The sequence below is a fragment of the Gastrolobium bilobum genome, unplaced genomic scaffold, assembly GCF_033153095.1.
Source record: "Gastrolobium bilobum isolate Gb01-03AN ecotype WA unplaced genomic scaffold, APGP_CSIRO_Gbil_v1 utg9597, whole genome shotgun sequence".
NCBI classification, from domain to species: Eukaryota; Viridiplantae; Streptophyta; class Magnoliopsida; order Fabales; family Fabaceae; genus Gastrolobium; species Gastrolobium bilobum.
The window spans coordinates 121,355-135,999 of record NW_026896540.1 but is presented as its reverse complement, the minus strand read 5'-3'; the positions used below and the strand labels follow the sequence as shown (position 1 = coordinate 135,999).

At 36.9% G+C, this 14,645-nt stretch overlaps 2 protein-coding genes across 2 annotated transcripts; both read left to right on the top strand.

Annotated features, from left to right (window-relative positions):
- The first annotated feature begins 364 nt into the window (after nt 1-364).
- On the top strand, nt 365-8,511 carry LOC133300352 (disease resistance protein RUN1-like). The gene is made up of 6 exons (XM_061499876.1): nt 365-840; nt 5,439-5,617; nt 5,852-6,534; nt 6,632-6,907; nt 7,301-7,885; nt 7,993-8,511. The coding sequence occupies exons 1-6, from the start codon at nt 365-367 to the stop codon at nt 8,509-8,511; spliced, it is 2,718 nt and encodes a 905-aa protein (XP_061355860.1).
- Nucleotides 8,512-13,733: 5,222 nt separating this feature from the next.
- LOC133300345 (latex serine proteinase inhibitor-like) lies at nt 13,734-14,369 on the top strand. The gene has a single exon (XM_061499869.1). It carries the CDS (start codon nt 13,734-13,736, stop codon nt 14,367-14,369), a length of 636 nt encoding a protein of 211 aa, XP_061355853.1.
- The last annotated feature ends 276 nt before the right edge of the window (nt 14,370-14,645 follow it).

Sequence of the window (14,645 nt, the reverse complement as noted above, 5' to 3'; positions counted from 1 at the left end):
AAACATCTCTAGGGTAGTTTGATTATCACCATTGTTGGAGAGGTTGAGTTAACCACCACATTGGTGTATTTGATTATTTGTAACCATTATTTTCATAGTGGATTTCTGATCTGGACTAGGTCCCGTGGGTTTTTACTTCTTAATTCAAGAAGGTTTTCCCACGTTAAATCTGGTTGTGTTCTTTTTTTCTCTCTCTCTCTCTCCTGTATATACGTTTTGATTTTTCCGCTGCGCTGCCTGACCTGGTGAAGTTCAGGCCGAGGTATTGCCGAGATCCGAGATCAAGATCTTGTTGATTGACTTCCGCACAAAGACCCCTGAGCCGAGCTTGAGGGAACCGTGTTTTCCCAACAAAACTGAGGAAATGGCTTTGAGTTCTGAATCATACAAGTGGAAGTATGATGTATTCTTGAGCTTCAGAGGGTATGATACCCGCAGGAGTTTTACTAGCCATCTCTATCATGCACTATGCCAAAAGGGAGTTAACACTTTCATAGACTACAAGGAGCTCAAGAGGGGAGAGAAGATTTCACCTTCACTTTTTAGAGCTATTGAAGATTCAAGGATCTCAGTTGTCATATTATCTAAAAAATATGCTTCTTCCACTTCTTGCTTAGATGAACTCCTTAAGATCCTCGAGTGTAAGGATTCCAAGGGTCAGCTGGTTTTGCCTGTCTTTTATGCAGTGAATCCATCTCAAGTAAGAGAACAACAGGGAAGTTTTGAAGAAGATTTGGCCAAACAAGAAGAAAAGTTTTGGGATGACATGGACAAGGTGAAAAGATGGAGGGCAGCTCTATGTGAAGTATCTACTTTGTCTGGGTGGCACCTAGGAGATGGGTATGTGTTCTATAAAAAAGGATTATTAATACTTTGGTACTCCATGTTTCTGTTTAGCGTTGATGTTTTAATGAGTTATTAAACATTTATATATTGTCCATTTGATTTTTGGTGAACTTCAAACATTTATAGGCATTACTTTTGTGCAGCAGCGGCACGAAAGTAGTGTATGTCTCAGAGAAAAAATGGGATCTACTAATTTTTTTAAAAAAAAAATTTTTATCAAGATCCGAAGTGGTATCCTGATAGTTTTGTATCTGTAGCCGATAAAGTATTTTTGAGACAACTGCATAAATTCTTTTGCCAATATTTATTGTAAGAACTAACACCCCATAAATGATTGACAAGGAATAAAAAATTATCTCTAAGAACAAAAAAATTGAGTACCTTAGTAACTCTCCTAATACAAAATTTAGCATCATATTTTGTTTCCGTTAAGTTGTGTTAGGAAGGCCTTCACGTACTTTAATGAATAAATATAGTCACCGTTGATTAAATAACTAGATAGAAGGAACTGATAAACGATAATACGCAAATGCATTTGAACTGCAAAAGTAGACAGTCAAATATTAACAAATGAAAAGATCGGGGGAAATCATTTTCTTTACTATTGTTAATTATAAAAGGAGGATAAATTTTTTTTTTCCGGTAAAAAAATTTTAAATTACGGGAAGACTCGCTCCCTTGCAAGACTAGGAAGACCACCAGCCTCAATGGTGGTTTACGGTGAGATTACATATCATCTACCACAAGAGAAACATCTAAGAATCAAACCCAAGTCACAACTAGTGTTTGCATAAGGTTGACCAGGTATGCCAATGATCATTGGTGGAGAATTAGGGTATGTTTGTTTGTGTTTTTTTTTTTTTTTTTGCTTAAAACTGTTTTGTATAATAGTTAATGAAATAGGTATTTTTTTTTTTGAAGTTAAATGTCAAAATACAAAATAAAAATGACTCAGATATGATCTCTAAATTTGATTCTAAAAATATAATAATAATTACAACAGTTAGAACTATTTTTACAAAACAAGCATTGTGAAACAGATTTATAATACCCCTAACTTAAATAATTTAATTAATTACTTTAAATTAAGTAATTAAGCATGTATTAGTGAGTAAAATTAAGTATAGGGCCTAATTAAGTGAATTTGGGTCACTTTTGAGGTAAAAAGTGTACTCAGTGAAAATTAAGAGGTATAAATGGGTGTAGGCTCTAACACCCCGTTCTAGAACCGGTTTGTTAACATTGCATTATGATATTAAGCGCAGTTACAATCACATGGGTTCGATTAAAATCCGGATAAATTTTTCATTTTTAAAACATACCGAATTTATAATACCCAATTCCGTGATCATAACCATATTACCTCGCGGAATCAGATAAATTAAGCTTAACATCATGTTCTTATTCCGTTCTTAAACCCTTAATTTTCACTGAGTACACTTTTTAACTCCAAAGTGACTCAGATTCATTTCATTAAGCCTTATACTTAACTTTACTCACTAAAACATGTTTAATTAATTAATTACACTTGATTTACTAATAAATTAAGATGGGTTATTATATGGGCAAAAGTACTCAAAATATAAAAAATGGAAGTGGAAATATTCTTAGAAAAATATCCCAGACATTTGGGTAAAGTTTGATAATTAATGGAGTTGAATAGATAGATGAACCAATACCCACTTGATCCCACTTAACTTATGTTAAGTGGCTATGCAATAAAAAAGAACCCAAATCCCTCCCCAACCCGTCGTGGACCACAAGAAAGAAAAAAAGGAAGAGAAGGAGAAGGGGAAGAAGGGGGAACCCTAGGTTGTGCAATCCTTAACCAAATTCATCTATTCCAAAGCCTAACCCACTCTAAATCTCCTCCTCTTTCACAATCAAAGCTTGGTTTTGAGTGGGAGTCTTTGTGGAGTGAGATTTCTCCTCCCCAAAACTCGACCCTTTGGAGAAATTGTGGAGTTGGGTAGCTTTTACCTCCATGGGAGCTTGAGGAACAACTATTCCATTGTTGTGTGATCATTGGTGGTAAGTTTTCACTCTTTTTCACTTGATTCCTTGAGATTTTCAGGAGTTTAGGTTTTGGTGAATAGTGTTTGGGGTTTATGATAATGTGAGTAGATTAGTTATGTTCAAGGAAGAATGAGGCTTAGTGTATGTTGTGAAAAATGCTAGGAATGACATTTAATCGGTGAAAATGAGTTTAGATAGTCATATGATTATGTTTTGAAAATTGCAAGATTATATACTTGATTCTGGATTTGCTTGCATTGGTAAACAATTGTTTTGTTTGATTATAGAATTGATTGTGTTCCTTGTATTAATAGGATTGAGGCAAGAGAACCAAGTGGAGTGACCAACCCTTGTGGTTGTGTGCAATTGAGGAAAGTTCAAGAGCGAGGTAAACCTTTGGACCTTGGGGTTGATCCCCTTGAATGTTCCACCATACTCCATTAAGGAGGAATGGTTTATGAGGTGTGATATGTAATGATGATAGTTGTTGTATGCTCATGCATTGATTCATGCATTGAAAATATTATGATTGCTTAATGATAGTTGATAGATATGAATCTTGATTGAGGTAATGATTGATGGAACTATGATGAGGACGATTGATAGGAACTTCCCTTGGAAATAGCCCTATGTGGATCTCCATGTGGTTAGAGCCTAAGAGAAACATCCCTATGTGGATCTCTCTTGGAGGTTCCTAGATTGAGGTTAGGGACTTCCCTTGGAAGCAGCCCTATATGGATCTCCATGTGGTAAGAGCCTAAGATAAACAGCCCTTCGTGGATCTCTCTTGGAAGTCCATGTGATGTTAATAGATAAGAATGTGTAAGCTGTTATGATTATGTGTACATCGAAAGTGAACCTTAGGGTGGAGTGATCTCCAAGGACCCTTGGTTTACTGTGATATATTCGTATATCTCACCCCGTGTTGTGGGGCATCATTTCAGGTATTGATAGAGGTAAGGATGATCGAGGCAAGAAGCATGAGTAGGTTGTACTTGATAGCAGGACATTTTGAGTTGCATGCCATTTAGAATTGCTATATGTATATTTTGATGCCACATAATGTATTTGGAAGGACTTAGTGCATGATCATCGTAGTAGTAACTGGTATCTGGTGCATGGTTACTTGCTTTGATCATGTTCCTTTTGTAGCTAAGTCCTTTGACATGTATATGAAATTTGTAAGAACAATGATGTAATTGAGACCTGATGATGTTGTAATGTTGTAATTAATGAAGATATATGTATGATGAAATGGTATGCATGCCTCTCTTAGTGTATGAGTACCTTGAAAGACTAGGATTCATGTATTGAAAGAATTATATGATTGTCAATTAGGTGAAAGAAGACCTTTAGGTTGAAAATCCAAGTAAAAGTAAAGATATCCTGTCTTGTTGTCCAATTTTACTATCCTATATGATAGATTTGGACCCTTGTGTCTTAATGGAAGTTGTAGATAATTTTCTTAGCTTTCCATAGAGACCAAGATTGTGTAATTTGGATAAGTACAACTAAAGTTATGGATGAAACATCATAGGTAGGTCAAATTGCCCTATTTTGGCACCCAGACCTGTTGTGTGGCGCTATGGGCGCCAAACTGGCGCTAAGGGCGCCAACTGCCAAAAAGAGGCAGTAACATTGGCGCTGAGGGCGCCACTGTGGCGCTTGGAGCGCCAACCTCCCTATATCTTCACGCTACGAGCGTGAGACTCACGCTATGAGCGTGGGGGTCCTGGGGATTTCAGCATCCATTTTCTTAGAAAATGTTTAACTTGAGCTACGGTGCTTCGATTTGAGCGCGGTTTGAACCCACGCGTAGCTAATGAAAAATCCTATAACATATTGGAAAAACGGAGACCATAAAAGTAGTATAGGAATTTTTTAAATAAATAAAGAGTATATATGTTTAGTGTTTAAGAACTATAAAGTAAGTATATAAATTCCAATTTAGTAAAAGGCGAAGAGAGTTTAGTATTGAACTCGAACAAAATAATGATATGATATTAAGTTTAGTTTTGATTATTCCGTAAAGTAATAATGTTATGGTCACACAATTGGTTATTTCAAACTTGGCGTTGTAAAAAAGGAAAACGAAAAATTTATCCGGGTTTTTAATTGAACCAATGTGATTGTAACTGCGCTTAATATCATAAAGCAATGTTAACAAACCGGTTCTAGAACGGGGTGTTACAAGATTTTTTATATTTTTGTTCTAAAAATCAAAAAACTGTTCTTCGAAATAGAATACAAACATGCCCCTTAGTTTTTGTATCTAGTTAAGTGTTGCCAATTTTCCATTCATTTCAATAACTTGTTATGGAGTTCATTCTCATGGTACCAGCAAAAGCTACAAATTCTCATAAAATGATAATTAATCATATCTGAGAAACTTACATTGTGTTCTTTGGATTTCTAGTAACAGAAGGGAATGACTCTTAGATGCATCTAACTTAGTCATTGATTGGCTAAAAAGTTTAACTAACACTCCAGCATTTGATTATACATGATTCTAGGTGCCATTTTATAGCTGTCTTTTCCTGGATGGTAAGAAGTTTCTTTGGCTTTATGTGTTGCAGGCAGGAATCTAAGTTTGTTCAGAGAATTGTTGAAGAGATATTGAGTAAGCTGAACCGCACACCTTTCAGTGTTGCTAAGCATCCTGTTGGACTGGATTCGCCTATAGAAGATATTAAGTCACTTTTGAAAACTGGATTAGATGATGTGCGGGCTATAGGAATTTACGGAACTGGAGGAATAGGGAAAGCAACACTTTCTAAGGCTGTTTATAACCATTTTGCTAATCAGTTTGAGGGTAGTGCCTTCATTGCAAATGTTAGAGAAATTTCGAGTCAAAGATTTGGCTTAGTTCAACTACAAGAAGCGCTTCTTTCAGAAATTTTGAACTACAGAGATTTTAAAGTAGGCAACAAAGATAAAGGAATTAATATGATAAAGAATAGGCTTTGTTGTAAAAAGGTTCTGATAGTTGTTGATGATGTTGATTCATTGGAGCAACTGGAATCATTGGTTGGAGAAAACAGTTGGTTTGGATCAGGAACTAGAATCATCATAACAACTAGAGATAAGCATTTGCTAATTGCTCACAAAGTGGAAACAGCCTACAAAGTCAAGGAATTAAGTCATGGTCATGCTCTTGAACTGTTTAGTTGGTTTGCTTTCAAAAGACCCTGTCCTTCAACAGATTATGAGGAGTTGTCCTTCCATATGCTAAACTATGCCAAGGGTCTGCCATTGGCACTAACAGTTTTGGGGTCTTACCTGTGTGGTAGAGATAAAGTAGAATGGAAAAGTGCATTAGCTAAACTGAAAAAAATTCCAGATAGACAGATTTATGAAATGCTTAAAATCAGCTTTGATGGGTTGGAGGAGAATGAAAAGGCCATTTTTCTGGATATTGCATGTTTCTTTAAGGGAGAGGACAAACATTATGTGAAAATGATACTAGACGGTTGTGACATGCACACAGATATTGGGATCAGAGTTCTAATGGATAAGTCTCTCATTGCTGTAGAACTGAACAAGCTTTGGATGCATGACTTGCTACATGAAATGGCTAAAGAAATTGTTCGCTGTGAATCCCCTAAAGAGCCCGGTAAACGCAGCAGACTTTGGTTTCATGAGGATGTTCTTCATGTATTCAACCAAAATACGGTATATCAAGGAACAAATTTATGTTAATATAAAAGTTTTAAGTTTCATTCAAGTACCTAACTATTCTAACTGTCCATTATTGTTTGTGTGCCACTAGGGAACTGACAACATTGAAGGAATAAGGCTAGATCTACCTGAACCACATAAGGTTAACATAAATGGCAAAGCCTTGGCAAATATGAAAAGACTTAGACTTCTTATGATCAATAATGCAGATGTTTCAGATGATATTCAATATCTATCTAATGAGCTAAGATTGATTGATTGGCCGGGATACCCTTCTTCAACTCTACCACCAGACTTCCATCCAAAGAGGCTTGTTTCTCTAAATATGAGTCATGGTCGCATCAAACACTTGTGGAAGGGAGCTAAGGTAAGGAATTGCTCTTTCAATTATTGTAATATTTTTTGAAATGTCAAAGGCTGTTGTGGTTTAATGACGTAACTTATTAGAGATATATAAAACAATTAATGTAATCTCATATGGTATCAGAGCCTCAGTGTTATGGATTCGATCTTCACCACCCCTCATTTAATTAATAAGTAATCAATCAAGTCTTGTGGAGTTTCTTAGCACAGGTAGGTGGGACTGTATATTGTCCACCCTTTAAGCCCAGTAGGCTTTCATGTGAGGGGGCGTATTAGAGATATATAAAACCATTAACGTAGCTTCACCCAACATCTTAAACTTTTAGGTTGAATTGGATCTTTACATTAAGCTAATTACTTTCCTTTTTACATTACTAATGATGTTTGTCTTCCTCAGATATTCAGAGACTTGAAACTTGTCTCCTTTAGCTGCTGTGAATACCTCACTGAAATCCCGGACTTCTCTATGGTTCCAAACCTTGAGAGTCTCAACCTAGACCATTGTAAAAGTTTAGTTAAGGTGCATGAGTCCGTGGGATATCTTGATAAGCTTGTTACTTTAAACTTTCTATTATGCTCCAATCTCAAGACTTTTCCAAGTAGATTCAAATTGAAATCTCTACGTACTCTTCTCCTTACTGGCTGCTCAAATCTTAGAAAGTTTCCTGAGGTTGTTGAGAAAATGGAACATCTTGAAGAAATCCTTCTCCAAGGGACTGCAATAAAAGAACTACCACAGTCAATTGAATATCTAATTGGGCTAAAAGTCTTACTCTTGGATTCATGCAAAAAGCTTGAGCACTTCCCTAGTAGCCTTCAGAATTTGCAATACCTTACTGGACTTGTTCTCACTGATTGCTCTAAGCTCCAGGAGCTTCCAAAGCTTCCACTAAATATAAGATTTATAGATACAAGTAATTGCAGATCATTGTCCAGCCCATCAAATTTTAGTGTAGAGGACTTTCCAAGGTTTTCTCATATGGTATTCATTAACTGCCATAAACTGATTAATAAGCAGGTCCAGGATCACATAACAAGTCTCTTATACAATGAGGTTGGTTCTAAATGCTCATACTCTTTGTCTCTCAGTGTGTACTCATTCTTTCAGAAAAATATATTCAGGAACTAAAATTAATTTTCATGCTTCAGGAATCTATTGATGAAGTTATGCTTCCAGGGAGCAAGATCCCTGATTGGTTTCATCATCAGAGTACTAATGGTTCAATTTCTATTGAGGTAGCTTCAAGGTTATACGGTAAGCACGTGGAGTTGTTTTTTGGTGCAGTTTTTGAGTTGGAAAAAGGTGCTACTACAACCGGTATGTTTTCATGTGTATATGAGGTTATCATCAATGATCGAAAGACACTTGCCATAGCAAGAAATTTTGAATCACTGGACTCAAGTCATGTGTGGCTAACTAGGATCAAATTTGGTCGTTTGATGTTGCGCCTAAACAGTATGCATTATTGGAATCACTTCAGGATTTCATTTGGGATCTCTGAAGTATCATCAAATGTGAAAGTAAAAGCATCCCTGAAAAGTTGTGGTTTCCATATTTTGTGCAAGCAAGAAGGGTGTGTTACTGATCATGAAACTGTTAGGAAGTAGACAGGGTAAATGACTATGAGTGAATGATTAACAAAGGGGAAAGAAAATGACACTCAACATGATCTTCTCTAGAATTCAAAAACTTGCAGAACATATTGGGTTGTAACATTTATTCATAAAAGTAGAGTAGGGAATAGTGCAGTTGTGTTGCCAGTTATGCAATCCTGTTGTTAGTGTTCAATATTTATGTTCAGAAGTGTGTGTTAATTTATGCAAGTATAGCATAGTGGAGAAGTGCATTACCCTTTGAATTAGTTGTTTATTTTTTTCTCAGCTTCTTTTAATTTGGAGCTTTTCTTTGTATTTTCTGCTGGAGTATTTAACTTCATTTTTATTTTCAGCTTCTTTTTATTTCACTTTCAAATTTTTTTTGTGTGACTAATTAAGGATGGCATAATGGCTTAAAAATGTGGCCATTCGGCCTCCAATGTTTAAAAATGTTATACTATCATCTGACTTTTACAGTCTCTGAATTTGTGCACTATGCCTATGGTTATGCCTGTATTAAATTTATGTAAACTATACTAATAAGTAAAAAGTGATATACTATACAGATATACCATTAACAAGGGGAAAAAACCTAATCAAAAGAAGAAACAAATTAACCTAATTAAAGTTTCAAACTAGGTTCGGAGCCAACTGGACCGTATACGTTCCTAAACTTATAATATCTTCTACCAATTCTCTTTATATGGATGTGGATAAAATGGGTATAACAATTAAAAAGATAATATTTTGTTTTTCCCAGAAAACAAAACAGGAACTAACAGGGGTGTGCATGACAACCTTTCCAGAATCAATTTTTTTTTAATTTCTATTCTTGGAAACAAATATGGATAGGAAACTCGTTTGGTAAAATCAGTTTATTTTTTCGTTCCCGGAATGAACCGATTTAATTTTTGTGCTGGGGAACAAAAAAAAGAATTAATTTTTTTTTGTTTTTTTGTTCCCCGGCACAAAATGAGAAACACTTCTCTCTCAATTACTCTCCACCACTACCATCACCACCACCATCCCAACACGACCACCACTACCATTGTCACCGTTGTCGTCGTACCACCAGTGTCGTTGTCACCACCACCATGATTCCACTGCACCACCACCTCCACCCATCGCCATATCACCACCACCACCACTACACCGCCGCCACCGCCGACACTGCTACTATTGCTGCAGCTACTGCCGTCATCACCACCACCATGCCACCGCCACCAACCATCAACCACCACCGTCGTTACCATCGCCACCACCGCCACCAACTACCACCATAATATCCCAAACCCAAGTATTTAGGAAATTGCATGTGATTAAATAATTAATCATGCATTACTGGGTTGAATTAGGTAAAATACCTAATTAAATGAATTAAGGTCACTTTTGAGATAAAATATGCAGTCAATGAAAATTAAGGGGTAAAAATGTGTGTAGGCAAAAGTATCCAAAATATAAAAGTAAAAGTAACTAGATAGATGAGCTCATACCCAGTTAAGATAACTTAACTATGTTAAGTGTAAAGAAATCACAACACTACTCCCATTTCTTCATCTTCTTCGATGGACAAGAGAGCAAAAGAGGAAGAGAGAAAAGCCAAAACCCTAACTCCCTTGATTCTCCACCAAATCCATCCATTACAAAGCCAAAAATATAGAGAATCCTTCCCTCATTGCAAATCCAAGTTTGGTTTTGAGTGGGAAGCATTGTGGAGTGAGATATCTTCCTCCCAAGAATTCGACCCACTTGGTGATTTGTGGAGTTTGGGGGCATTTTCACCTATGGGAGCTTAGGAGACCTCTATTCCTTGGTTGTGTGACCTATTATGGTAAGTTTCCATTTCTTCAACCTTGTTTTCATGGAATTGTCTAGAGGTTGAAGACAATGAATAGTGATTTTGTGAGTTTGATGAGTTTGAGTTAAATTGATGCTAAATTCCTTTGTAAAAGTTGTTATGAATGATAATTAAACGGTGGAAATGAACTTAGATAGTCGTTTGGTTGTTGTTCAATATTTTGGAAAAATTCATGCTTGAAATGTTGAGTTTCTTGCATTGTTGAGTCATGGCTTGTATTGGTTGTGTTAATGGTGTCCATTGTTTTGGTAGGATTGAAGCAAGTGGACCCACATTGAATGATCAAGCATTGGTGGAATCCAAGGAGCTTGATTAGGCTAGTCGTTTGGTAAGTTCATAAGCTTGTTAATGGTGCATGAATTTTCTATGTTGTTGATGAATATAGAGGTATTCATTGATGTATGTTGAATGGTTTTACATTCTTGAATATGGTGTGTTGGTGATTGGAAGGAATTTCCAAGTGGACATACTAAGAAAGGTTGGTGTGGATAAGTGAGCTAGAAGAAAGCTTGCAAAAGAGGAGAAACATCAAGAGGTAAACCTTTGGATCTTGGAGGTTAATCCCTGTTGTTGTTCCACCATTGCTTTTATGGAAGTAATGGTTAATGAATGGATGATTGAGTGGTAATGTTAGTATTATAGTATGTTTGCATTCATATTGTATTGTTGTGTCATTGGAGAAAAGGCCAATGGACAAGCACTAGGGGCTAGGTTGTATGCTTAGTGAAAAGGACTAAGATGCAACTGAAGCATGTGTGATGATTTGATTGTTTGATTCTTTGGCCATTTGAATGCACGAATATACTGTGGTTAAATCATTACTGTTATTGCCTCTGGATATATGATGTAGTCCATGCCATGTGTATACTATCCCTTTATGCAGGAAGTGAACTCTGGGGTTGGAGTAATTCTCCAAGAACTCTGTGTTTATTGAGTTTTATCTCACCCCGTTTGGGGAATGCTATTTCAGGTACTTGCATGGATGATGCGGGACGAGGCAAGAGGCTTGAGTATATGACACGTGATAGCTTGTCATTTTGGGATTGTATATCATCTGGGATTGTTAGATGTATGTATCATTTACATCATCATATGTTTGTGTATTTTGAGGCCATATGATGTAATATGATATATGTAGTTGTAATTATAGATTGGTGCAAGGATTATTTAAGAGATTAAAGATAAATGATGGGATGTAAGAGCCACAACATGTGTTGGATATTGTTGGCAATTCCTAGTCTATTAGGTGTTACGAGGATAGTGAAAGAAGGAGGAATTTCCTCATGAAATTATGTGAAAACAGGGGAGGGCATGTGTTGCCTAGTTGGAGAGCGTTTTAGCGCTGATAAGGGTGCTAAAACGCGTTGTGTTCGTAAAATGGAAGAAAAATCTATGCCCTTGGGCGTTTTAACGCCTAAGTAGGTGCTAAAACGCGTAAGTGGGCGCTAAAACGCACAAGTTGAGCTCTAAAGCGCATTGAAGACCTGGAGAAGGTCAAATTCTCTGCCTCTGGGCATTTTTAACGCCCAGTTGAGCGTTAAAACGCGCTACCCAAAATCAGCAAAAACACAGTTTAGTAAAACTTGCATAACTCGAGCTACGGAGCTCCGATTTGAGTGCGGTTGGAACCCACTCGAAGCTAACAAAGAGATCTATAATATAGTAGGAGATGAGAACTATAGTGGATGTATAGAATTCATATAATAATAAAAGAGATGAAGACATTTAACAACGTGTGGTCTAATAAAATAAGAATATGATGTTAAGCTTAGTTTCATTTATTCCGCAATGTTATATGGTTATGGTGACGCAATTGGTTATTTTAAATTTGGTTTTGTTCAAATAGAAAAATTTATCCGAATTTCTAATCGAACCAATGTGATTGTAACTGCGCTTAATATCATAATGCAATGTTAACAAACCGGTTCTAGAACGGGGTGTTACAACCACCACCATCGTCGCAGTCACTGCTGTCTCCACCACCACCATGTCACTACCACCACCACCACTACTGTTGCCACCGCCACCTTCACCACAGCCACTGTCGTCACCACCACCACTATGCCATTATCGCCGCCGCCACCACCACCACCACCACCATCGTAGCAGCCGCTGCCGTCACCACCATTACCATCGCCACCGCCACCATCGCCACCAACTACAACCACCATTGTCGCAGCCAATGCTGTCTCCAGCACCACCATGTCATTACCACCACCCTGTCGTCAACAGCACCATCGCCGCAATCATTGTCGTTACCACTACCACCATGCCACTGCCACCGCTGTCATCGTCGCAGCCACTGCCGTCACCACCACCACCACCTCCACCAACTACAATCATCATCGTCGCAGCCACTTATATCTCCACCATCACTACCGCCGTCGCTGCCATCATCGCTGCAGCCACCACCATCGCCACCATTATCGTCGTCGCCACCACCACCACCACTATCATCGCCATTATTACCACCACCACGCTGCCACTGTCGCCACCACCACCACATCATATGGAAAAGAAAGTGTAATATGAAAAAGATTTATGTTTAATAGGAATTATATTTTATTATATTATTATTATGTTATCAAACACAATTCTTATTCTCGAATAAAAATATAACATGTTATCAAACACGTTTTTTTTCTCAGAATCTGTTAAGGCACAGAAATAGAAAAAAAATTATTTCTCTTCAGAAATAGTGTTAAGGAACAAAATGATTGTCATGCATACCCTAATTCAAATTTGGCACTTATTATGGAAAGAAAAATGACATGTTAACCATTAAATTAAATTACTTTAATTCTTGTTTACCAAAAACAAAAAGTTACTTTAATTCTTACATTATTTTTATTTATATATTTTTCTATAAATTCAATTTAAACAGTTGAACCTACTTATTGAATCATGGACCCGTTTATTTGGTACCCTCGGTTTAATAATATCGTTCACTTAGCATGTGAATAATGTTTCAATTTGAGTGACATACTGACATAGATAGAAAAAAAATCCTTCTTTTCGTGTAAACTTTCGGTCCCACTCCACTCCAGTTGCACAACTTTCCATGCGTTCCACGAATCTTCAAAATTATTTTAAATTAACCATGCGTGCTACTCATGGCAAGTTTAATATAAAGAAAAAATAATAATAAAATATTTATATATTATAAATTTTCAGAGTTATCAACTTTCTGCTGCATAGATGTTACTTTCCTAAATCAAATAAACCGAAAACTAATAAGCTCGTGCAACATACGCACCAAAATTTCTATATTATAACATCACCATGCCCAAAATTCATAACCTTATGCTGCTCTATAAATTGATGCACAATGAGATAAGTAACACATCAGAAAGACACAAAGATCATAAGCCAAACAATGAAGCTTGCTATGCTTCTTCCATTGTGCTTCCTTCTCTTTGTCTTCAACACACAACCATTACTAGCAGCAGAACCAGAACCAGTGGTTGATAAGCAAGGAGAGCCATTGCAACCTGGAGTAGGGTACTATGTGTGGCCACTGTGGGCTGATAATGGAGGCCTAGCATTGGGACACACAAGGAACAAGACATGCCCTCTTGATGTTATCCGTGACCCTTCTTTCATTGGTTTGCCAGTGACCCTTTATGCACCAGGTCTTGATTACATTCCAACACTCACTGATCTCACCATTGGTTTCAATGTGAAGACCACTTGCAATGAGCCAACAGTGTGGAAGCTAAGCAAGGTAGGTTCAGGGTTTTGGTTCTTGAGCACTGGTGGTGAAGCTCATGCCATCACTAGCAAGTTCAAGATTGAGAGGCTTGAAGGAGAACATGCTTATGAGATCTATAGCTTCAAGTTTTGTCCCACTGTGCCTGGTTCTGGTGTTCTGTGTGCTCCTGTTGGGAGCTATGAAGATGCTGATGGAACCAAAGTTATGGCTATAGGTGATGATATTGAAACATACTATGTTAGGTTTCAGAAGGTTTCTACTTATCCTCAGGAGAAGAATCAAGGGTTTAGCAGTGTTTAGTTTGGCAATTTTTTGTGCCTAGTTTAGTGAGATGGATCTTAATAAGCCAGAAAAATGCACCTTTTTCTTTTCTTTTCTTTTTTTATGGTGTGTCTATGTGACAAAGAATTGCAAGAAATTTTCTTTTCTTGGTTCACATGGAACAGAAAGAGTCCTTGTCTCTTTTATGATTTGCCATCTCTTTTCTTTTTGTAAAAGTAAAATGATATTTATTTTTTTAACTTATTCCAAGTTTCTGTGTTACATTTTTTGTTCAGACTTGTTTCTGATTCTATC